Genomic DNA, 25,731 nt, shown 5'->3' on the forward strand with positions numbered 1-25,731 from the left:
TGTGTACTGACACAGCAGGGAGTAGGATGTCACCGTGACCAAGCTACAGATAAACTTGTTTATGACACTTCCCTACTGTGACCTTCCATCTAAAATTAGTGTTTGCATCATGATTTTCCCAGTCATGGCACTATTTTTATCAGTTTATGCAGCGAAATTGATTGTGTTATTGTTTGGGTCCAGTCAAAACTTGAGTACTGAGATAAGATGGACTGCACATGATATGATTGCCATTTTTAGTGGCTGTAAAATGTCCTTTTATCCGATTTATAGAAATGTTGGCATGACCTAGCTTTTCACCCCTGTTTCCAGTCTTCGTGCTACGCAAAGCTAACGTTCTCCTGGCTCTAGCTTTATATTGACAAGACAGTTAGAGCACATTTTGGACATTGTTCAGGGCTCCAGACTAACTTTGTAAAGTGGTTGCACTGGCGCACTTAAATGAATAATAATAATAATAATGATAAATAACAAAAAATTTCAAAAACAAAAATCTTTCTATGCATTTTTTTTTTTTACCATCTGGCCTGCTGAATATCAGCCGCACCGGTGCGACCAATGAAAGTGTTTAGTCACACTTGACAGATTTTTTGGGTGCATGTGTGACCAAATAGTCGCACCCTGGAGCCCTGCGGTTAACAGTAGTAGTTTTCCCACCTACACTACATGCAGAGAGTCCCATTTCCAGGGCAGTGAATCCTGACTTTAGCTTAATCCTTCAACACACACAACTAAATTAAATTTAAGTATAATAATAAAAACAAAAAAAACATCAAAAGCTGTGGTTGTGTTTGTCTGAGAGTGTCGGTGTTTGTTTATATTCGACTTCTTGGCTGTGTTTCAGCCAGCAAAGCTGATTAATCCGCTGCTGTCAGTCATTGATTAATTAATTAGATGCTGTGTCACCATATGCGTGTGTATCCATGGCAACAGCTGCAGCATAGACCACACAGCCTTTATTAAAGTGAATTAGTAATAGCAGAAGTATTAAAAGCATATTGTGACGAAGTTTTAGGAAGTACTAAGGGAATATATGTCAGTAAAATCACATTTTTAATTTAAAGTAGAATTTAAAAGAAACACACAATCTGGACTGTTATTGTTACAGACATTTACAAGACGAGGGCGCATAAATATCTTGTTGAGAGATCCAGATTTCTATTTTCATTTTTCATCAACAGAGGCCCTCCTCTTCCTCCTCCTCACCAACCCCCACCTCTCATTTCTAATCCCTGTCCTTCAACCGCTGCTTCCTCCCTTTTTGTCCCCTTCCTGTTTAACTGCATCAGAGAAATGCATTGTGGGTTTGTGGTTTTCCCTTCGCACCTGTCACCGTGAGGATAGATGGTGCCAGTATGGATGGTAATGGTACTGGCCTGCAGTTTTATGGCAAGTAAGGATTGGATGTGTGTGTGTGCACGCATCTGTGCGTCCGTCTGATTCGTAGCAATTTATGTTTAAATTCAGTCTATATGTGTGTGTGCCTTTTTGAGGGTGTGTGTTAACGGAGGGAGGTTAGTATTGATGAGCCCTGAGACCTTCCATCCATCAGTGGGATGACCTTTTACCCCAAAAAGCCTGCAAATTAGCCATTAATGGTTGAGCCCAGAGGATGGAGGAGAGAATGACAGCGAGTGGCACAGCCCTTAGGGAGTAATTGTGTTTCTGTGTGTGTGTGAGTGTGAGTGAGTGGTTGTATTGTGACCATGCTGGTCAGATGTGTTTGTCATTGTGAGTGGACGCTGATTTAACCTGCTATAATTACACGTATTTGTCATGATGAGGTCTGTTTTTAAAATTAATCCTTTTTCCAGTTAGCTGACATTCATGATTCTCCCAACCCTCTGCGCCCGCCAATCACAAGCTCTTCTCTGAGCTGCCAAAATGAAAGGTTGGACTTGTATTTCCGGCACAGTGAATAAACTGCCCAGAGCGTCTTTCAGCTGTCCCAGCTGGTCCTGGTTGTCATAGACACTAACAGCTCTGCTTTCAATTAAAGACAAAAAGAGGAAATGCGTTGCTGTGAGCGAAATGGGGCTAAAATCAGACAAGACCAGTCAATTTCGAGGCTTTAAAGGGACAGTTCACCCATAATCATACCATACATATTTTTCTTCTTCCCCGTAGTGCCATTTATCCAACTAGATTATTTTGGTGTGAAATATCAGCTATATCAGAGATGGCTGCCTGCTCTTGAATATAATGGAACAGTTATATTTATATATTTATATTTGAGAGAAGGCAGACAGCTTTACAGCTGATATCTCCAAAAAAAGAGAGAAAATAAGTATTTTTCATTTTGGGAAGAGCTGTGCCTTTAAGATGAAATTAAAGCGATGAAAGATTTAGATAATGTTCTATAAATAGAGCAGCGACTGAGACAAAGTCAAACATTCCCTGCAAAGCAAAACATATAAAGTTAACACTAGCCTATATAGTAGCTTTCCTTTCTATTCTATACTATTCCCAGTTAAATGTGCATGTTGTAATGCATACATATACCCTTAGTAGATTGGGTTGTCAAAATCACCAAAATTAGAAATTCAAATGAAACTCACGTAACACTTTTTATTCAATAAAAAGATATTCATATACATTTCTGGAACGGCTGATTAAATGCCCGCTATTCTTAATTTTGTATACGGCGTTTTTATCTCCGTCCCTCTGCCTCCTAATGCATCACTGCTCTCCCTCTCACTCTCACTGTTGAGCTGATGGAACAAGCTGATGCTCCTGCTGTTGTATTACATGAACACACAATCACACACAGGCACGCAAACAGCTACACACCCATGCTGACAGCCCGGCTGAGTGGATCGGTGAGGGAAAGTGCACAGAGAGGGGAATGATATGATATGTGGTTGAGAGATGGCAGGTTAGAGCGGGGAGGGAGAGATGAACTGGCAGCGGAGAGATAGAAGATGATTGACTCGGAAGAGGAGGGATGGAGGAGAGTTGTGAGGGGAGGAATAAAGGAATGGAGGAGGAGAAAGGTAATGGATAATAAAGTACATATTAAGAGAGAAAGGGTGAGTGATGAGACGGACGGATCAGCTCCGCTCCGCTTATTATTCTCCGGCTCTCCCAGCTCTGCGCTTTAAGAGACGAACGAAGAAGGACGAAGATAAGAAGAGTAAATATTCAAATGGAGAAAACAAAAAGCTAACAAGCGCAGAGGAAATCAGCATGTCTGGTGGAGAAAGATGATAAAAGTGGTGGAAAATGAAGCAGCGAAGTAAAGGAAAGCTATATGATGAGTCAGACGTGTGTGTGTGTGTGTGTGTGTGTGTGTGTGTGTGTGTGTGTGTGTGTGTGTGTGTGTGTGTGTGTGTGTGTGTGTGTGTACATCCGAGCTGTCTATAAATTGCACTGCGGTGAGGGAGAAGTGAAGTATGAGAGGAAGGCCGGCAGAATGACTGAACAGCAGAGCCTCCATCCTCTTTGATTACTCCGAGCTTTAGCCAGCCGGGAAAGATGTCAGGGTTGGTTCAGCTGCCAGTCAGAGGTTACTTATTATCTTGACATGGAATTATTTTGAAACCATTGCTGTGCGATGCAGAATATAAGACATTGTCAGGGACAATCGCATGACGAGCAAGCTGCCAAATCTCTCGCGCCGTTAGCAGCATCTAAACAGAAACACAATGACAGCACCCCCGACAGGTGCAGATGCAAAGCCAGAAACACTGCGTACTCCGACTACCAGGTTTTGAATTACCCTTTAAGGTTCATTTTTGTCTGGTGTGATGTGTCCTTGCGTGATCAGTAAAGACTGTCCGCCAAAAGCTCTGAAATATGGCTAATAAAACATTAATAAATTGTCTGTTTTCAAGGTACCATATATAGTTTTTGACCACTCGTTGTGCTGCAGAGCAATGTTTTTTGAGTGGGTCCCAGTTTTGTGCCTTGTGCACAAGGGCAGTCGTGCACATGGGCGATGCAATACACAGTCCTGTATTTCACAGTATTTGATTGACAGTTGCAAGAAATGTAGCAGTGCACCAAAAAAGGCATAAATACAGGAGCCTTTAAGTAAGCTAAGGTGGATGTTAAACATACTGCAGTTTAATAGTGATGCCTCCAGGCAAACAACACTATCAGCAAGAAGACAATTTCTGTGTAAATAATATAGTTATTCATATTAATATAAGAGATTAATAGTAAGATTCCGACTGATACGGGCCGGGTTAGTCATAAAGTTAAAACTACTTTTTGTGGCGGAGTGCTGAGGAGGAACTGAGGACTGTTACAGCCTGAGGAGAGAAGCTGCTCTGTTGTCTGGTGGTGTGGCACTAAAACATGTATTTTGGTGTATATCATGGATTGCTAACGAAAACCAAGGGCTTGTAATGAAGTGCTGATTACTGACAGTGGACTAGAAAGTGTGACAAAAGACCTTCGAGGGCCAAAACGTTATCTACTTAAAGAAAACTGCATATGGAGTTCATTACTGACCCTGGAAACAGTTTACAATCATGAAGAGAGACTTAAGTTTATGTGGTTTAACGCGTGCCCCGTTGCGCCTGTAACCACACCCGCCTATGGCATCACAGTGTAATGACACACCCTGCAATACACTTCTGGATCACTGCTGCCGGGTGAGAAGTTCGGTCTGTTAACACAAAAAGCAAAGTACGTAATGCCAAGGTGACGGTGAATTAGCCACTTACGCTGTTATGTCATAGATTATAGATATCATAGATTACCCATTCATCTAAATCGGACTATTGCTACATCTTAATTCTTCTTTGTGTATGTTCCTGTGATGAGTGATGTGACAGCGAACATGCCTGAGAGCTGCAAATGTGACCACTTAATATTTTTCAAACCCTCTCAGCCATGTTGGCGGACACCCAGGTCACCACACGCTGTAATGTGTGTAAATTTAAAGCATGAGTCACTGTGAGAACATAGTGAAAAGGCCGAGTGAGTGAGTGGGCCGCAGAGTATGTGTTTGCTCCGAGGTGGTGCCGTAACTTTGTTTTCAGATATCGTTGCGGCTATACTATCAAATTGTAATTCATGTGGACTGAGTTCAGATTTTGATGGCACATTTGTGAATGTAAAGTTGATCTAAACAGTTTAGTCGCTTTTTATCTCCATTCACCGTTTTGCCCGTGAAAGCACAGAGAAGGTTCATACACACACAATCACGCACACAATGGGACGCCGTGATAACTGCTCCAAACCAGCCATGTTTTCCTCTTCAGTACACCCCACTGCACATGACAGAGCAAAGCACACATGGGGCACATTAACCTCTCTCTGTCACACACACACATACATTTTTCCTCAGGGAAACACCAGCTGGGGCATGCAGGGTATGGCGTTACCATGGCAACAGCATCTATAGGTGTGGCATTTGCTGAGTCGACAGTAAGGGAGTGGGGTGTGAAGATGTGTACTTGTGTGTGTGTGTCTTATTTTACGTGCGGTGGTTTTATGTGTGGCATCTTGCGTTGGACATCTGTCCGTCCCGTCATTACTGCAGCAGAGTGTTTCCATGTTATAAACAGACAGATAGCAGACATCTGCAGTCAAGCACTGTATCATCATACTCTCCTCGTCTCTCTCACACATTTTTGATGCGGGAGTTGTGCAGATTGTGGGCAATTAAAAAAAGAGACAGTTTGTTTTGTTTCTATGTTTTTCTTTTCTAAAAGCTCCGTATGTGAATATTTATGAGTGAAATCAACAGAAGAGAGCCTGAAACACTGCTGTTTTATATCCGAATTTGGCAGTTTTTTGATTTTTTTTAAATAAATTGTTCCTTTATAGCCATAGAGCGGAAAACAGCTCTGTCCTGTTTATCTTAATGTTCAGGAGTGTAGACGCACCATCTACACTCCTGAACATTAAAGAAGAAAATGAGGCATACTTTCACATCAGTCAGGCAGAATCAATGCAGTCTTTAGGCTTCTTTTGTGGAAATTATAGCTTCCATTCTTTCTTTTTTGTATATATAAGAGGTGAAAATTTTAAATGCACACAAACTGCGTCTTTTAAAGCCCATGAAAACTAGGAAAATACTCATCAAAATGTTCCAGAGCCTAAAGTGACGTCTTCAAATTGTTTCTTTTGTCCAACAGACAGTCCAAAACCCAAAGACTCTTCATTTACTATCATAAATGATGAAGAAAACCAGCAAGTTTTTATATTTAAGAAGCCGGAACCAGCAAATGTTTGACATTTTTGCTTAAAAACTGACTGAAACAATTAATTGATCATCAAAATAGTTGTCAGTTAATTTGCTTTGGATTGACTTATTTATTATTCAACTAATCCTTACAGCTCTCCCAATTATTAGGCATTTAACACCAGCTCTCATCAGATTCTCATTAACTGTTGCTGACATCACCTTCCTACAACTGAGCCCCACCCATTTAAAAAAGTTAAAGAGTAGAAAAAAATAAATCCAGTACATTTAATTAGAAACAACCAAAAACTGTTCAATTTAAGAAACAAAGCCCACCAGTCAGAAGCTGCTTGAAAAAAAAAAATGTTTTCAAGGCCTTTAAGAGAACCGGCTCTGATCAGACTCCTCAATGTGCTACACTCTGTAGTGCTCTCATCACCGGGTGAGTCATTGGTTTTAAATTCGTATGTGTATCCAATAACAGCGACGCAATGTGTGTGGCTGCATTGCTGCGTCATTAGCAGGCGCATTAAACTAATTGAAATTGAATTAGGTTCATGCAAGCTATCTAATTTCATCCAGAGAAACGTCTAATTGAATCTGTGTAATCTCTAATCAGGATCTGTATCGCGCTCTGGGTGACATCAATAACCAAACACGTTATCAGCAAATTGAAACTCTGTCAGCTCTATTTTTACCTGTGTGTACACTTGTGTCTGACTGTGCGGGTGTGTGTGTGTGTATCCCTATACAGAGTTTGTATACATGCTATTTTTGTGTTTCTGTTTGTTGTGTTGCGATGAAAGAGAAGATTTGTGTCTGTGCGGATGCTTTGGGGAAATGTATGTTATTCCCCCTAAGAATGTGTGTGTGCATGTGTGTGTGTGTGTGTCAGAGAGTGTGTAGCCTGTAGGCCTGTTTAGCAGAGAGAAACCAAGGGTCAGGAGGCGAGGGGGGAGCGTGCAGTCAGGAATCGTACTTAGCAGCCAAACATCATTAAAATCTTCTCCGCTCCTCTGTGTGTGTGTGTGTGTGTGTGTGTGTGTGTTCGCGCAGCGTGTGTGTGTATGTGTGCTTATGTGTTAGTGTTTCCCAGTCTGTTCACGTTTGTGGGGATAAAAAAAGTTTCCTTTTGCATCTCTGTGATGTCTAGGTTACTTTTTTCTTCTTTCCCTTTCATCGTCGCCAACAGCGCTGTTGTGTGCAAATACGCCGTTAAACAACAGCTTGTTAAAAGACAGAGATAAATGAGCCGGAAAATATACAATTCAGTTCGCAGGAGTGAGGGTAGTGTGGATACATTCATAGGAATCGTAACAATAATGCACAAAACCACACTCACACGCAGTAAAGAAACATCCAGGGAGGACATTCAGGCCTTTCGGCAGCTGATTGTCAGTATATATTGTACAGTATCTGTTGGCACACACACATAAACTCTTGTGTTTCACTCGGTACCTCTCATAAAATAGCTCACCAGGTTGATTACAGAGAGGGAGAGGAATAGAGAGATGAAGTGCTTCAGTGGGTCTCTGAGCCAGAAACAAAAAGAAGTGATTCACAGAAGAAGAGACATTAAAATATGAATGGCGGAGTCAGAGAAGGACAGAGAGGAAGATGGGTTTGGTCCACAGAGACAAAGGCGGATACATACATTAATATATTAAAGAAAAATTGGTCTTTTTGCAACTTTTATTTTATTTTGATAGTTGTAGCCTTCATTCATATTGCTTTCAACAAGATTTTAAGCATTATTGATGACGTCTAGGGACGCAGGAGGAGGTCATAGCTTAACAATTGTGTTCAATAGACAAGGCTTCAGTGTTGGAGCTTTAAAGGTTATTACTCAGACCGACTCTGCAGAGCTTCCTCTCGGTTCAGCTCGGTTTGACCTAATGTGCAGAGATGTACCAGAAGCCGTGGCTCACACTGTGCCACAGTGCAAAGGATGATTCTAACGGACATTTTGGGCGCATTCGCTTTTGTTTTTACTTTCACACAAGGGCGTCATCTCCACTGGGGAAGGGACGTGTCACCCCTCACTTTTCAGAATCCTATTTATGCTCCTGCCACCGTGATTCAGACGTCACGAGAGAGGGGTCGACAAAAACGTTGATATGTTAATCAAGGTCACGTTTAATTGCCACAGCAATTAAGCTTTATGTGCGGAGGAGAGTGAATTCAGGACTTTCTTTTCCCCTGGGTGGTGTCTCTCAGGCTGAGTCTCCTGCCCTTTCCTCTGATTGGTGGAGGTTGTACCTTCAGCCCCAGGGGAGGACTACAGGTACTTTCTCAGGACAGGAGAAAACACTCATTTACTGACTTTAAAAAAAAAATTGCATTCAGTATTTTTTTTAAAAAGAGATCCCATAATTGAACATTATTGGATTATAATGCTTCAACTTTTTTTTTACCCGGTCACAGCATTTATGAAGCGCTTTCAAGGAGATTTCGCAATACTGAGATACATCTTAATGTATCGCAATACGGCCTAAAAATATTGCAATATTAGTTAAAGGCCGTACTGCCCAGCCTTGCTTTATTTCAATTAAGGCTCTTGAAATTGAGCCGATAGACAGAATGGGGTTGAGAGAAGGGAAGCGGGGATAGTAACGGGGAGAAGGTAGGGAAGAGCAAAAAATGTACAGCAGAAGGAGAGTGCACTTTTGAGATGGCAGAGAGGAGCCGTGCTGTGCAGAGCGGCACTGTGCTTCCTGCGGTCTCACTGGGAGTGTAGCTGTATGTCATATCCTGTCCACCAGCTGTCACTCAATCCAGGGGGTCTCTTCTCTGACACCACACTGACTGACAGCTCACACCACTGCTCTATATATACTGTACAGTGTGTGTGCGTGTGTGTGTGTGTGTGTGTATTTCTATAGAAGGATATTTATCGGCATCCAGCTGCCTCGAGGGGTGAACGTCCTCTGTGAGTGTACGTGTGTGTTTGTGGGAGACACTCACTCCTAACGACAGTAGAAGGTCACTGTAATCAGTCTCATATTCTCTCTGTGTCTCTCCACCAGTCGTCACTCTGTCCCTGTCTGGAGAGCTGGTTCTAGTGTCTGATCTTATGAGACATCAGCACTGTTATTTTTGTCTCTGTGTATCCTGTTCCTGGTGAATCCCATTTGTGACAAGCGCTTGTGCACGAAAAAAGTGTGAAAACACTGCAAAGTATAAATAGCTTTTTTATCGCAGGCCGTTTGGTTTTTACTTGCAGCCCAAAGCTTTGACTCTCGTCCTGGTTCGGGGCCCAACAGGTTACGGACACTTCTGGGTTTAATTTATCTCCATTCCCATGTACATGAATCAGTGAGGCTTCATTTTATTATGTTCTTGAATTTATTTCACATGACATCATGTTATACAATGTGTTGTGTTATAAAGTCTGCTCCACAGGCAGACGGCCTAATTACGACCACCATTTTTCACCTTATAAGAGCATGGTGAGTCAAAGTTAGCACAGGTGTCAGGAAACAGCATCTCATAAATACCATGTGAGTCAGCTGATTTATCCACTGCATCACTGGGGCTGATCATTGGAGACTCTCAACGGACCACCTGCAAGATGGGAGTCATGTGATGAGGATTACTGTGCCAGCACTAGGAAACTACTGTTACTACACTGTTATCTAGTATACTACACAGGCTGAGGATTTGATGATGTTGTGTCATGAGTTAAAAAATATTGCAAGCTAGATATTTCAGTAAGAATCATTATTGAATTATTGTTGTTGCCTTTTTATTACAGTGGCATTGAGCTGGTTCTGCTTCATTATCAGATATCGACTGAGCAGGGTTGGTGGGAGTCCTTTACAGGCCAACGCATACATTAAAGAATCTGAGGGACACGTCTGTGAAGTACAGGAGATAAAAAATTCATTTTTATTAAAGGGATCATTAACAAAAAGGTATTTCACCGCTGGAAAGATGGCCCTTACATTAAACTGGGCTGTTATTGTTGTGGAAAGATGCAAGTACTTTTGAAATTGGTGCTACGTGACCAGAGAAAACAGAGAAAAAGAGCAGCGGTGTTTCCATTGGCTCAAAAGGTAGAAAACCGTCAGTCCTCCAGATGTGTTTTGGGCTTGGGCTCAGGTTGAGCTGAACCCAAGTTGGTTCAAAAAGTTTTAGGTGCATTCTTTTTGGGCCTGAGCAGAATTATATATCCAATTTTTCCTCTCTCTCAACACTAGTTCCTCATTTCATTCACATTTTGCTTTCGAGTATTTTTAAAAATATTCTTTGATATACCATTCTAACTAACTAACTAACCCTACTATCATTTACAAAGCAAAGATTTCCAACTTGTGGTCCAAGCAAACCTTGAAACTACTCCCCAGTGTATACTGTATTTCGTCCTGACTATTGTCAGAAACAAGAATAAAAGTTGTAAAACACACGATTTAGCTTTCTTTATTGCACCACCGCAAATTAAGTTTCATTATCTTTCATTCAATGCAAGTTTCACCTTTGTTAGAAAGAATAAAGAGTGAATATTAAACATCTAATGTTACCAGCACACCCTCTGATGCTCATATCATTTTACATGTGTGGTAAAGACTATTATACCCGTGTGAACCAGTGTGAATATAACAGTAGAAATCAGGCTGGAGGGCACAGAGGGATTATGACAGTCTGGAGAGGGGTGATATTGGCCACGTATGTACACACAAAACCCTATAATGTGCCTCTGTGTGTGTGCATGTGTGTGTGGAGGTGTGTGTTACAGGAGATAGGAGGATACGGGGGTCTTTATGCAGTAATCTTGGTCTGTAACTCCCCAGAAGCGAGAAGACGTAGAGCTGAGAGGAGGAGAAAGAGAAAGCAGATCAAAGGGATAGAAAGGTTCTTCAAGAACTGGACCCCTGACCTCAATGTGTGTGTGTGTGTGTGTGTGTGGCCCCCCCAAACCCAGCCCCGTTCCTCCCCCCACTGCCGCTGCCACCACCACTCGGGGCGTTACCATGACAACGGGGTTAGAGGCTAGCCCACGAGCTGAAAAAGAGAGAAGATGCATTCTGACATGAGCTCAGATCTAAAGTGCTGCAGCCTGTTTAGGATGCATTCCTCTTCTTTGTTGGTGCTTTTGTTGTTGTTGTTGTTGTTGTTGTTGTTGTTGTTGTTGTTGTCGGGATGTGTTTTGCATCCACGCTGGTAAACGCCAGAGCCTTAATTTTCCTCCCTGCAGGTTTTTATACTTGCCTGCAATTATCTTCCATTTCATTTCTCATTCATGCCTTGCTCACTCTCGCTCTCGGCTCAAGATGCTTGGCTTTGTGCTCTTTATGGAAGAATTAGCAAACAAAGTAGTTCGACCACAAACAACGACATGCTGATATGTGCCAGAGTTAACACTCCACCCCACTGGGTTAAGTGTAAATACCGTGGTTCTAAATTTGATCCAAACCACACCTTTTACTGGTTTGAGTAAAAAAATGTTATTTGAAGGGGCACTATGTAGTTTTGAGGAAGAAATTCAAACATACAATTTGAATATTTACAATATTAATGAGAGAATAATACAAACTCAGAAATATTTATCTTTTCTATAACCGAATAAACAAGCTGTTCCCAGAGAAAAATAAGCTCCCCAGAGCACTGTTTGAAGCTAGAAAGGTGGCAGGGTCCGCCACATATAAACAAAGTTAAACAGTATGAAACTGTGTTGTCCTTAAGGTCAGTTTGTTTATTCAGTTTATTCAGTCATGAAACAAAGAGAGTTTGTTTAGGCATAAAAAAGTAGTATAGTGCACCTTTAAGCGTATTTTAGAAGTGCAAGCACTCGCACTTCCACGGAGAAGAAGTAACACAGCGAATATGCAAACTGGACAAAGTAATAAACACATAAAATAATCAATTCAGCTTCAGACAGACAACAGAACAAGACCAAGAACCGCAAACACACACACACACTCACAGGACGTGCTAAAAAAGGGGTGCGTGTGGCTAATATATGTATAAATATGTGCATACATTTAGAATTTCCCCCATTATCATCCCTTTCATTTATTTTCCTTTTAGGTGGTCCGTTTTTTCTCCCACTGATGTTGAGTGATAGCGGTGTCAATTTTCACTCGGGTGAGGGTGTGGTGATGTCATCAGTCGAATTCGTCTAATTGGCCCGCTGTGAGGAAAAGCGGCTCAAGTGCTTGTTGGTGTAAATTAGGTGATGGATCACACTGTGCTGTTATCTATAACTCAGATTCACACATGCACACCCCTAACCTCTGTTGCACATTCCCTGACTCACCTCCTCCCATACAAACTATACGTTACACCCAGATTATAATGAATATATCTAAGGCTGGCTTTATATGACCGATGCTTTATCATTGGTAACCCGGTGTTACTTTCTCTCCAACTCCGACCCAAAAATAGAGCCCCATCCATTAATTGTGCCACCCATGTAGTACATACACACATATGCACACATATGCGCACGCCTGCACGGATGAATGCACGTCCTGCATGTGCGCACGCACACACACATACACACACACACGCACGCACACACTCACACACACACACACACCAATCACTTTTCCTCTCTTCGTCTCCCCAGGGAAGCAAAGTCCTGCATCAGCTGCTAAATTGCCTAAACTCTCTCATCTGCTAATGGGCTACCTGTCTTCCTGCCATTGTGTCTGCCTCTCTGTCTACATTAATGACTTACCGTTGTCTGTCTGTCTGCCTCCGCGCCACCCTGAATGTCTGATGTTTTGTCTTTATGTATGCTGCTTGTGTTTTCTGTCTGTCTCTGACTGTTTTCCGCTGCCTGTCTGCTCCCGTCTGCCTGTGTCTTGGTTCATAAATTTGATCTGGCTGTTGTGCTGATGAATCCTCTCCCATGTTTATACTCTCGATATATCACGTACCTTTCAAAGGAAATATGATCATGTGCTTGTACGCTATACAACATAGTAAATAACTGAGCCTGGATTTGCGTTTGTATTTCAGTTTTTTCAGTTCTTTGCCACTTCGTTTGCTGATGTATATAGCAAATAGTAGTAGTAGTAAAGGTACTTGTTAAAGTTGCAGTAGTAATAGCAGAAATAGTTGTACTAGCAGATGTATTAAGAGTAGTAAAAGCAGTAATACTGATTAAAGAGGGAAGATGTTACTCTTCTGCGTACACCAACGGGCAAACAAACATAATAATATGTTGCTATGGTAACCAAGGACTTAGCTTATTGGGCCTTTAAGGGAGGTGAACACCTAGTGATCATAGTTATTCAATTGCAGATGTATTGATTTTGTAAATGTCTCCCGTTGTGCTTATTCCTCATTTATCATCAATCAACACATTTCTCCCGAATAGAATTTCTTTATTCTCACCTTTTCTGGGCTCTGGCTGCATCTCTGCTTCTTCTCTCTCTTCCTCGCACCTCTTTCTCTCTTTAAGAGGAGAGTGTGTGTCTGCCATCACAGCACACACACGCCATCACACACTCTGTAGTTGAGTTGAAGTGAAGAGGGGAATACATTTCTCGGCGCAACAGGCATACGATATGTACAAATGGCCCCAAAGAGGGATGTCTCTGCAATATAAACATGGGATAGATAAAGATTGATGCCTACCAGTGTGTGTGTGGGGGGGGGGGGCATGTTTTCTATTCCCCCCTCATACATTAGAATACAATACAGATGTTTTTCGTGTCAGTCCTCGTCAAATCGCTTTTTCGTTGTCCGTCCATTTTTCCTCCCTCTTTCAATGCGGCCCCTCTGATGTCAGCCTATTCCATGAACCGTATCATAAATAGAGCCCTGCTGACATTTCAATTTGCCCCATAACCCCTCCATATATTCACACACACACACACACACACACACACACACACACACACACACACACACACATATATACACACCAAGTTCATTGTTGAGCATCAGTTCAGTGGCAGGCCTCTCCTGGGTTTCCACGGAGACAAGGAAAAGCAATAACTGCACACTTGACCCCTCTGCTCTTTTATTGGCCTCTTCACATACACACACACTCACACACTAATACACACTCACACACCTCAAATCTAATCTGGGAGAGTGAGCCTCCGTGGCGATATTCCTCCATCTTCCCCCGAGGTTTGGAGAGGAGAAGGGGGAGAGAGGAGGAAGTTAATAATTTTGTCTCGCAGTGACCTGGAGATGATAAGATCGATTGTTTGGCTCTTGTAGCCTCCTCGTATCGCACACACTCGTGCGGGTAGGTGCAAACACACTCCGCACACGCACAGATCACCGTTTCCCATCCTCACTCTCTTTTACTGCCTCAGCTTTCCTCTCTCGGTCTGTCTCGTTCAGCAAAAGTCGAACAACTTACTGAAACTTCATGATTGTGGGGGATGATGAGAGGAACTGTGGGCAAGAGGGAAAAGAGTGTGACTGAGAGAAAGTAGGAGAACAACACTGGGCCAGAGAGAGAAGGAGATTGAAAGAAAATATTAGGAGGAACGACAGGGCAGCCTTAGCGACAAGGCTGTTTACTGTTTATTTTGGTCTCCAGTCTCATTTCTCTTCATATTGGCAGAGCCGAGATGATTTCCTCCCGCTGTTTATTCCTGTGTGGATTTCTTGCGTTGTGCGGTTGTTTGTGTAAGAGTTCGTGTTAGTGTGTGTCCTCTGTTTGCCTCGTCTGAGAGCGTCTAGCTGAACTCAATCTTTCCGCAATCATGGGTTGTTAACGGTGTCTTCACGGTATGGCGAGGTCCCAGTGTGGGATTTTCCTATTCTCTTTCCCCACCTACACAGATAGTTGCTGAGTTCATCATACTGTGGATAAATCAAGCATTTTTGAGTTTTCCCCTCAGAGTTCGGTGGTGGATTCAACCAATCCAGGTCTCAGTAACACCGAAGAAGCTCGACGCGTGCTCCTTATCATTATCTCTGACACACACACAGCTGGAGGGCGCATTTTAAATACCCGTGAAAATATTCAGCCGAATTTATTTTCATGTTTTACAACCCAGATTTCACCCATGCGCCCTCCCCTCCTGCAAAGAAGTACGAAGCTTTGAAATCTGAAATAGGATCCGTCGTGTCTGTGTGTGGATTTTGTGAATGAGTGTGTGTTTGTGTGCGTGCCAGTGTGTGTTTGGCATTATTGCAACCCATCCTCCATCCTCAGTGACCACACTCAAATGCTAAAGCTAGGTCTCCGCAGTACATGAGAACAATGAGGGCTTACACATGATGATTTCAGCCTCTTAGTAATCAAGTCAGGGTCGATTGGATTGTTTCTTGTGTTTGGAGTGTTTGTGCCCGACTGAGTGTGTGCATGCCCGTGTGGAAGGCAGCACACACTGTTGCTTCCCTGCAGTGTTGCCTTCTGTAACACAGGTGTGTGTTTTCGTGCATATCTGTGTGTATGTTGCTGTAGCTCGGAACCATACACCCATATTACAAAATTACAGACTTTTATGTAGTCATAAATGTATTTACGCACTCAAATCTCTCTTTAAAATGAGTTCCTAATCCCAATGGGATTGAACTGGATGAATAATGGTTATATATAGAGACGTGCGTCTAATCTATGTTCCATTTCCGTGCAAATGAACTGCTACATGTGATGAGTCCCTTGTGTAAACTCACTCCCGCTCACGTTTTGTTGTTCCTCTCCTGTTTGTTCCGTGCAGTTCTCCAAAGAGAAGTACCTGCTGGAGTCTCCTCCCGAGAAACTGCGGAAGGAGCTGGAGGAGGAGCTGAAACTGAGCGCTGCTGACATCAGGAGCCATGGCTGGTACCATGGACACATACCCAGAGAGGTAAACACACACTGTGAAGGTACACTGCAGAATCTGTGTACATGCACATGCAGTACTACTGGATGTTTGAGAACAGATGGGTGGTAACACACTGCCTGTGAACAGTATGTCCCAGCATATACCCTGGCATACACAAATGACATGTAGTCACCCATATGAATAGCACTTGAGTAAAACTCTTCAAGTATCTTATATAAAATGTGCTTAAGTGTCAAAAGTAATGTTCTGGTAATAAATGTACTTAAGTATTAAATATACAAACGAAAGTAAAGTATACATACGTATATTAACATGTATGTGTATTGAGTTGACTGATCGTTGGTCAAATTTTCAGCATTTTCAGTTTATTTCTGTGATCAATTAATTGTTTCAGGGATTTTTAAGAAAAAAACACACACAGGCTTGAAAAGTAAGACCGTGGCCATGAACTGCTCATGACGTAGAGGCCCGACCCGACAATAAGCCCGACTGTAATGCAACATTTGAAGCCCTCGTCCGAGTCTAAACCCGAATATCACAAATAGACCTGTGCGCCCCTGGGGATGTTGGTCTTAAAGTGAGGTGTGGTCAGGCTTGGCGGATTGCTCTCTTGAGGCAGTCAAAGGCACAATCTGTTTCCTGTTATTTGAAAAGCGCATTATTCAGACAGCGAGATGTTCAGTCTGAGTTTATGATTTGAGAGGCTGCTTTCAGTTATTTTAAACATTTCCATGCACGCAGTAATGTCCTGTAACACATACCGTGGCATATTTAATCAACAAAACTAACAGCTGTAGTTATAAAATGATTCATTAAATAAATAACGAATCATATCAGCTGTTTATATCCTTGTGCGCAGATTCTCATGCTGATGTATAGATACACATATCGTTTCTGCTGCTGGAGGATCGATGCAGGAAATGTCATTAATATTTTCCTCATTAAGGACGTATTTCTCCCCTCTCATCCCACCCGTTATTGATCAGGATGATACTTTTATGACCCGTCCCACCTGATCCACGGACTGAGAATCTCACACACACAGAGGGATGCAGCAGCAGCACTCCTCCTCCTCCTCCTCCTCCTCCTCCTCAGTTAAATATCAGTTTATATTTTCATATGCAGTCAAACAGAGTTGTTTATCGGACAGGGAGGAGTGTGTGTTTTGTGTGTGTCACTGTGCACGGCCTGATTAAAAGCTCAGGAGTGATGACGGGGTGTGTGTCACAGATACTTGGTCAGTGCTTCAGCAAGGAGCATAGACTTCAGAGCAGCCAAAAAAAAGGAAAAAGAGCACAGAGCCCCCCCCTCGGTTTTATGTCAATATATTTCAAGAACAATCAGTGTAAAAACCCATCAACCCATTCATCTGGTGTGTTAGGACGGGGAACCATCTGAAACATGCAAACTTTCATACTTAAAAATAACCCAAACTTATTTTATGATCCGCTTTCAAACCTTAAATCATCAAAAAGCCCACTTAGATAACATAAAAAGCTCAAACGTCATGTTGCAGTCTCTCAGTCCCTTTGGCAGTGAAACAAACGAATACATAAATAAATTCTGAAAGCGCTGTATTGCTGCTGTGGTTTGTATTTCTATCCCCTCATTACATGATATGTTTTTAAAAAGCCAGAATGAGACGGGACAAAAGCACAAACATAATAGTATTTCTGTGTGGGTTGATGTGGTTGTCAACCGATAGTATTAGTTGAGCGATTACTTGGCCAAAGTCTCTTGGCTTTGAAAGCACAGTTTAAATGCCTTACACACAGAATGACACTGATTACTGAATCCCATCATCTGTCACAGCTCAGTCGAAAATTGCTTTAGCGTTCAGGAGGAGGGGAGAAACTCTGCCAAACAGACAGCTGCGCGTGTTGCTGATGTACGCAATTGCATTTCACAGCTGGTGACTGAGACACAGATACAAAGAGACACACCACAGCACACACACACACACACACACACACACACACACACGCTGCATGCACATGTGGAGGGTCCTGGTTCATAAACACATCCTGTGTCTCTTGATCAACCTCTGTTCTCTGTCTCGCACATAAACACAGACACAGATTCAAATCAGCCATCTGTGAGTCTTTCCTCTTTTCATTTACATAAAATATTCATGGATTCATGGATTTGCCCCTGTGCAGACTCGGGGAAACCCTCAGCCCCCTGGTTATCAAAACAATACTTAGTGACTAAATTTCAGCAGGTAAATCAGCTTCCTTACAGCCTGTCCTTCCCTCCTCCCTGCCGCCCCCTTCTGCTCTGTTCTTCCTTCATTTAAAGTGAAGACTTTCAGTCATCTGTGGCTTTTCCTTTTGCTCCTGTTGTCTTGTTCCAAGCTTGTCAGCGTAAAACATGAAAATTCTTAAATGCAGTGAGAGGTCAGAGAAAAAAGCTAACAAAACTCAAAATGTTGAGAAATTTGGAGTGAAACAAGGACCCTGCACTTGATTTCAGCTTTTGATCTGTGCATATACTGCCCCCTGCTGGTGTGGATCATTATTTAACTTGTGCTGCACTGCACGATCACTGCCTTATTTCCCATGTTGAGTTGCAAGTTAAAGCGTCAAACACTGTAAAAATCTGATACAGTGGCTTTGCTTAAAAAAAAAATCAAGGAAACAGACTGCTACAAGATTTTTAAATGTAAATTCTACTTTTGAAATTAACAGCGTACCTTCAGGCAGAATCCAAATATCCTGACCTCACTGCTCTTGCAGACTTACCGGGAAGTCTGTAGTCCACAAGGGACCTCAAGCGGACTTTCTGCAGGCTTCTAGAGAGTCCGCTTGGATTTAAGCAGACTTTACTGATTTAATTACCCACAATTAATTGCGAAACAGACTTGATGTTGTGGTTTATCCAATTACTGACTAAAAAAACACAAACTAATTAATTGTATAATAATTGTTTTATACATTTATTTTAATAAAACGTTGACTGAATCATGTCGGCCAGAAATAATATTCAACTACACCACATACAGAAACATGTTGAAGTCTCAGCGTGAGGTGATCAAACCGCAATATTTTCTCACAGAAACCAGAGCCACATCTGCAGTGTGTTTCTAAGTGCTGTATCATAGACGAATGGACTTGTTTCAGTTTCTTGAAGATGTTTCACCCCTCATCCAAGAGGCCTCTTCACTTCTAACTAACTGGAGTGGCCGTGAACCATTACAGAGTCGTTAAGGTCGCATGTGGTCGACTTTGTCAGTGATGACTGAGAATCTTCACCAACATCTGCAGTGTTTGGCATCAGCAATATGTGCAGCCTGAAGCTGTTTCATTGACCATGAATGTGGAGATTGCTTTTCTTGATTTGCTTGTTTTGTCAGTCAATTCCCAATAATTCTCATTTTTACATTAGCGCTGAACTGGATAAAATGTGTCCTCAGACAGTCATTTGGGCCATTGTCGCTGGCATTTTATCCATCTTTACCAATGCAAACAGTCTGGCAGCCGGAGAGATAGTTGTGTTTGTTCAGAAGTGTCCTGAGGCATTGTTATAAATAATCACGATTCTCTAAATTCAATTATTCAACAGTCAGAGAGTGTCAGACAGAAAATATTCACACTCATGCTGGAACTCATTGAGCCGAGTTGGCCTTCAGCTCTTTAGGATTGAAGCCTTTTGTCTCGTTTTACTAATTTAAAACCATTTTCTTCTCTTTTTTTCCTCTGTCTAGGTGTCAGAGACTCTGGTTTTACGTAATGGAGATTTCCTCGTGCGCGACTCTCTGACCAGCGTGGGCGACTTCGTGCTGACCTGCCGATGGGATAATGAAGTGCTGCACTTCAAGATCAGCAAAGTCCTGGTCAAGTCCAACGAGACCAAGGTACGTGACGATGCTTTGACTGGCTGTCTGTTTCAGCGATTCTTGCCAACTGTTTTTTGAGGCCTTTGACCTAAATTTGGTGCCTTGCATTTATTTTATGCTCTGTGGGCAGAAAAGACAGTGGAGATGGATCTTCTGTTGTTGTTGTCTATCCTCTCTCAGTCCTTCTCTGGGTGGGAGCAGGAAGTGCACAGGTGTAACCAAAAACATTGGCTTGTCATTTAGTTTTCTCAGCCAGCACTCTGCCAATGAGTCAGCTTTATGTAATGACTCTGAAGAGACCAAAGCTGTGACACAAATGTCCTAGGTTTTAATTCCCAATCTTCTGTACTCCCCTCTTGTAATTATTTACACCTGTGTTTGGCAAGTCAAGATCCGTCCTCCATTTGAAGAGGCCTGTTTTATCTGGTTGCTCATGATGGCGATGGTTACACTGGCAGGCTAATTTGGTGCAGGTGTGCCTTGTTGACCAGCTGTGTCTCTGTTGTCTCTCTGTCCGCCTCCAAACCGTAATTCTCCTTTTTTTTTTTTTTTGCTGATTTCTGTTCAATTTTAGTTTTGCGCAGAGCACTTATTTGGTTATTGTGCGCTGGTAAACTGGTTTTAAGCACCATAGAAATTATAGAATTAAAGTGGAACAAAAGCATTTTGTGTTCCCCACTCATCCCGCTTTTGTGCTCCCTCTCTGGAGTGATACGTGATTGATTTTGGCACAAGGGAGAACTCAGATGAAGAAGAAAAAATCCTGCAACTGCGCTCCTTTCATTATATTCATGGTGCATTCTGCAAAAACACAAAACAAACAGATGTTTTACCTTAAGTCTCTTGTTTTCTTCATCCCCAGGTGCAGTATATGTTGGAGTCCGACAGTTTCGACTCGGTCCAGGAGCTGGTGCGGTTCTACGTGGGCCAGCGGAAGCCGGTCTCCCAGTCCAGCGGCGTCCACATCTACTGTCCAGTCAGCAGGACGCTCCCTCTGCGCTACCTGGAGGCCACCTTCGCTCTGGCCAACAGCAAGCAAGGCTCCGCCTACTCGCCGTCCAGTCAGAGGGGAGCGTACATCAAGAGGAGGAGCGTCACCATGACAGATGGGCTGACGACGGAGAAGATGATACCTCACAGGTGAGCCGGGAGGAAGAGGAGAGGAACTGAAGAGCCAATAATAACTCTTTTTGCAGTCATCCTCATATTGTTTCATTCTTGTTTTATGTCACATACATAATCAGTGACTCAGACAGTCCCAGTCCAGTTAGGACGCCAGTGGCAACACCAGAACCAGAGCCGGAACCTGTGCCCAACAGCAGGTTGTGCGTGTGTGTGTTAGTGTGTGACACTTGTGTTGTGTTTGAGCACTAAACTACTACGCTTACCTCCCACGTTCCCGCAGTCCCCTCACTTCACACACACCAATAGCACCTCCCGTAGCAACGTGTCCTCAGCGTGAAGTTGCAAAATGACTCACTCGTGCACTGGATCCCTCAAGTTTCAAGCAGAACAAGGGCTGTTTGAAACTTGAATCTACAAAGGAGGAGCAGACAAATGATGTTGTTTACAGTGGAAATAAATGGGAGCCTCTCAGGGAGTTTGAGCAAGCATTCAATGCCAAGGACACAGTGGAAGATGTGTGAAAATGGTATAATTAAGCATTACAATGCACTAAAAAATTGTGTTAATGGATTTTTCCAGTTTAAGGTGCAATATGTCAGAATTTCAGTTGAAAATATTTTTAAAAATGAAGCTAGCTTCATGGCTAACTGAGTTCAGTAGTCAACGGCAGCTTCAGCCAGCAGCAGTAAGCAGTGACTCTGGTGATATGCTGCCCCCTTTTACTTGGATAAGTTTAACAGGTGGCCAATTCTTACATATTGCACCTTTATTTTTTCCCAAGAGGCCACATTGAACGACATTGTCTGCCCCTGCTTTAAAATCCAAAACATGGTTTCAATTCATAAATAACACAAGCACATGAACTGCCCTCAAGGTTGCTCCAACTAAAATGTCTCCCTAGCATCGTTTTTGCATTAGTAACAACACCACTCCTGTGACATGCTGAACTGCACCGCTTCGTAAGGTTCCCTTCAGCACCGACAGCTTTCATATCAACACCCAAAGATTGTTAACATCCTAAAAATGTTGTCTTTGCAGCCCGTCGACAATCCACCACCATAAAGACGCAATGCGGAACTGTGCGATGAGCATGGACCAGATCCAGGAGTATCGCTGCCCCTTGTCCCCAGTTGGGGAAACCCCACTTTCTCCTGCATACAGTGCCAGTAAGACGCATGAATAAAGTATTCTGCTCCTCACATTCACAAACACAGCTTCCATAAGACATTTTGACACTCTTCTCTCTGTCTTCAGTCACCAGGCAGAGAGCCCACTCTGGCGGCCGCATGCTGGCCGTCGTCCCGCCCTCCCCCGTGATGCGTCGTTCCAGCGACCCTCAGCTCAGCCCGTCAGCCGGTACCAACCCTCCAGAGCATCCCGCACATACCTCCCATTCGGCACACTCCTCGCCCGCCCATCACCCCAGCTACCAATCGCACTCGTCAGAAACAGCAGGGAGCTACTGTGACCTCAGACCTTGCCCCGCCGGGCCTCCTAAACCCCCAGCCAAGGGCTACGTGGAACGGTTGCGGGTGGAAGAAGGGAGGCAGGAGGGAGCGAGGGAAGACGGCGAGGGGATGTTCAGCGCCCCACAGGTGGAGACAGCGTCCTCGTTCAGACCATCCAGGTACAAGACACACAAGCACACAGGATTAGGCTTCCAGACTTGGACTTTGTGTTTATGGAAGGGACTCACACCACAGAGAGCTTTTGGAGAAACTGTTTACCTTTTTAGAAGGATGACCTATTCTTAATATTGAAATCATATACCTAGATAAAGTCTGGAAACAGTACACAACTAAAGCATAATCTCTCAGGATGTAAAGTCAGCGTGTTCGAAGGTCACTACACCTGCTGACATTTTGTCATAATGGGCAAGGGGGTTCAGCACTGCAGTGGAGCTATGAGTGAACGGAGACTGTAAAACAGACTTGAGTAAACAGCTCATAATCCTGTGGGAAACAGCCTGAGGGCAGACTCTGTGCTGTGGTCAGAGACACAGCGCAAACTGTATTTTATTGCGCTTAGGATGCCACAGGAGGACACAGCCGATGAGGCTCGTAAAAGGAAAAGGGTCAGGTACACTGAGTTGGCAGCAGCAACGGAGCAGGCAGCAGCTTTGGTCATGTCAGCATCCCCTGTGAAATTTAGGCGCAGGGGGATTACTGTCAGTGTTAACACTACTGGGGAAATTGACAGTTAAGGCAGTAAAAGCCGCTTATGTCGGAGGCACCAGAGTGAGTCGGCTGGTTGAAGGGAAAGCAGCATGATGAGGACGTGATGGTTAGACCCAATGTTAAGTGTCATGTAGGGTAGAACATAAATAGTGTGCTTCTGGTGTGGTTTGCTGATGTACAGCTTTGTCGACGTGTCCAGTGGTCTTCCAGATATATGACAGAGGCTGTTAATAGCTTTGCTGCTGATATATTAGTTGCCTTGCTAGAAACTGCTCAGCTCTTAGCTTTATAATGTGTCGTATCAGTTCATATAGGCTCAGATGACAAAGGCACAAACTAATAGAAACCAAGTGATTCAATAAAGGCACTGCTTAACAAGCTGGGGGACTAATTCAACATCTGACTGAACATATAATCACAATTTAGCCTTTCACAGATTTACTGGTGTCAGCATAGTATGTCGGCTGATAACAAACAAGAAATTGCACAACAGAAATGACGTCACAGGTTATTATAGTAAACTAAAAGCTGAAACTAGTTGTGAAAATATACTCTGGAAACTAATTTAAACCAATTTAAACCAAACTGAGTTGAAAATGAAGATTTAAAACTAAATAAAAATATAAGAATCTTTAACAATAAAATTTAAGGTATCCTCATCAAAAAATATTCTGTGTGTATGTTAAAAAAACAACTGTATATATTGTTATAAGATTTTTTATTCATCCCAAATTTCAATATCAGTGTTAAAGATCAGTCGACCACTGTTACTACACAAGCTTACAGTCATAAACTTCGCAGCCGAAGAGTCTGAAACATTCTGCTGTAGCTTATTTATCTTTACAACACTCTTTCTTGCAGTGCTTGCCAGTGCTCGTGTCCCGCTTCAGTATTTTCTAATACGTTGTAATCGCTCCTGCACAGGTACGAGTCTTGCCTTATGCCAGCTGAGAATAAGCCTCTGGAGATGTCGGTGCTGAAGAGAGTCAAAGAGCTGCTGGCTGAGGTGGATGCAAGGACCGCGGCTAAACACATCACCATGGTGGACTGCACGGTACAAACACGCACTCACACACACACACACACACACACACACACACACACACACACACACACACACACACACACACACACATATGCACAATCCCCTAAAGTAAATGCAGAAATGTGAACATCAGTCAGACGCATGACATTAAGCACACAAACATCACAAACTAACAAATACCTGCACACACAATGCACATGCAACTAATTATTGTTTAACTCTTGGACAGGTGGCCAGAATACTAGGCGTAACCTCGGAGACGCAAAGGATGATGGGAGTGTCCTCAGGGTTGGAGTTACTGACGCTACCACATGGACACCAGCTAAGACTTGACCTGCTGGAGAGGTACACACTGTCTCCTTTAATACATTGTTCACTTCATTAATTCACATATTGATTATCTTCTGCTCTCTTCTCTCTTCTGTTCTTATCGTCACCCTCTGAATCTCTCATCCCTTTTCTGCCTTCTCATCCCCTGTTTCACCTCTTCTTTCCCTCTTCTTTCATTATACAACAGCGTCAATATTTCTCAGTGTAACAGCATGTTACTGAAAGCAAACAATAAAAACTAAATGCGAGGCATCCAAGTGGGGTTTACAGCTTTGCGTGACTTCCTCTTCCTTAACTTTGCTTGAGGACTTGAAATAATTTATATTTCATCAACATCCGAAGGCTCCATCCGATTGCATCACACAGTACAACCTGCCACAATGTGAATTTAAAAATAGGCTTCGGCTCAACATCTTCTTCTTCTCTATCAGCAGCGATAATTCACCTTCATTGATTCAGTGTTATTGAACAGTATCTTTCTTCTTTTCTCAGGTTCTACACCATGTCGATCATGATGGCAGTGGACTTGCTAGGCTGCACAGGAAGCACAGAGGAGAGGGCGGCCCTGCTCCACAAGACCATCCAATTGGCAGCAGAGTTGAAAAGCACCATGGGCAACATGTTTGGCTTTGCTGCTGTGATGAGAGCCCTGGAGCTGCCACAGGTAAAGCAGACTCACACACCCTGTTTTCCACCAAATTAGGTGCGTGAACTGGAACTGAACCGATGGAAAGGGGTTTGGACGAAAATCAAAGAGTCTTTTCTGATGTATTGTTTAAATTTGTGTTGTTTTCACTCATTACTTCAGATTTCCCGCTTGGAGCAGACGTGGGTGACATTACGCCAGAGACACACAGAGGGCGCTATTCTGTATGAGAAGAAGCTCAAACCGTTCATGAAGAACATGAACGACGGCAAAGGTGAGACCCTAGTTTACATTGTTGTTATGTGTTTCTTACAGATTTGTGTGATTGCTTATTTATTCAACTCTCCTCTGCTCACAGAGTCTAGCGCCCTGTCCAACACCTCCTTCCCCCACATCATTCCCGTCCTGTCCTTGTTGGAGCGGGGCATGGCTGTTGGGGACGCGCTGGAGCCCTGGGAGAGTGCCGAGGTGGGAGTAGATGTGGTCATGTACCACCTAGAGGCAGCTCGCACCATCGCTCATCACGGGGGGATCTATAGAACCAACACTGAGACCAAACTGCAGGGTAAGGCCGAGGACAGTCTTTGGAAGCGTGACCTGAGTCGACATCTGTGTTGTTTTTAGCCATACTACAGAGTCTATGTATGGCAACGTCTAGTATCTAATAGTTTGTTGGTCTGCTGGTCAGTCAGGT

The 25,731-nt window shown here is 43.1% G+C and overlaps 1 protein-coding gene across 2 annotated transcripts in view; it reads left to right on the plus strand.

Annotated features, from left to right (window-relative positions):
* Nucleotides 1-25,731, plus strand: part of sh2d3ca (SH2 domain containing 3Ca) — a 57,590-nt gene that overhangs the window by 28,056 nt on the left and 3,803 nt on the right. For both annotated transcript variants that reach the window (XM_084383773.1, XM_084383774.1), the window contains 10 exons: nucleotides 15,772-15,900; nucleotides 19,583-19,732; nucleotides 20,577-20,854; nucleotides 21,878-22,005; nucleotides 22,094-22,466; nucleotides 23,941-24,070; nucleotides 24,291-24,406; nucleotides 24,884-25,055; nucleotides 25,200-25,311; nucleotides 25,396-25,602. In XM_084383773.1, coding sequence (XP_084239899.1) covers nucleotides 15,772-15,900; nucleotides 19,583-19,732; nucleotides 20,577-20,854; nucleotides 21,878-22,005; nucleotides 22,094-22,466; nucleotides 23,941-24,070; nucleotides 24,291-24,406; nucleotides 24,884-25,055; nucleotides 25,200-25,311; nucleotides 25,396-25,602 — 1,795 coding nt within the window. The remainder of the gene's footprint in view (nucleotides 1-15,771; nucleotides 15,901-19,582; nucleotides 19,733-20,576; nucleotides 20,855-21,877; nucleotides 22,006-22,093; nucleotides 22,467-23,940; nucleotides 24,071-24,290; nucleotides 24,407-24,883; nucleotides 25,056-25,199; nucleotides 25,312-25,395; nucleotides 25,603-25,731) is intronic.

This window comes from Pagrus pagrus (genome assembly GCF_965226575.1).
Source record: "Pagrus pagrus genome assembly, chromosome: 19".
Classification (NCBI taxonomy): domain Eukaryota; kingdom Metazoa; phylum Chordata; class Actinopteri; order Spariformes; family Sparidae; genus Pagrus; species Pagrus pagrus.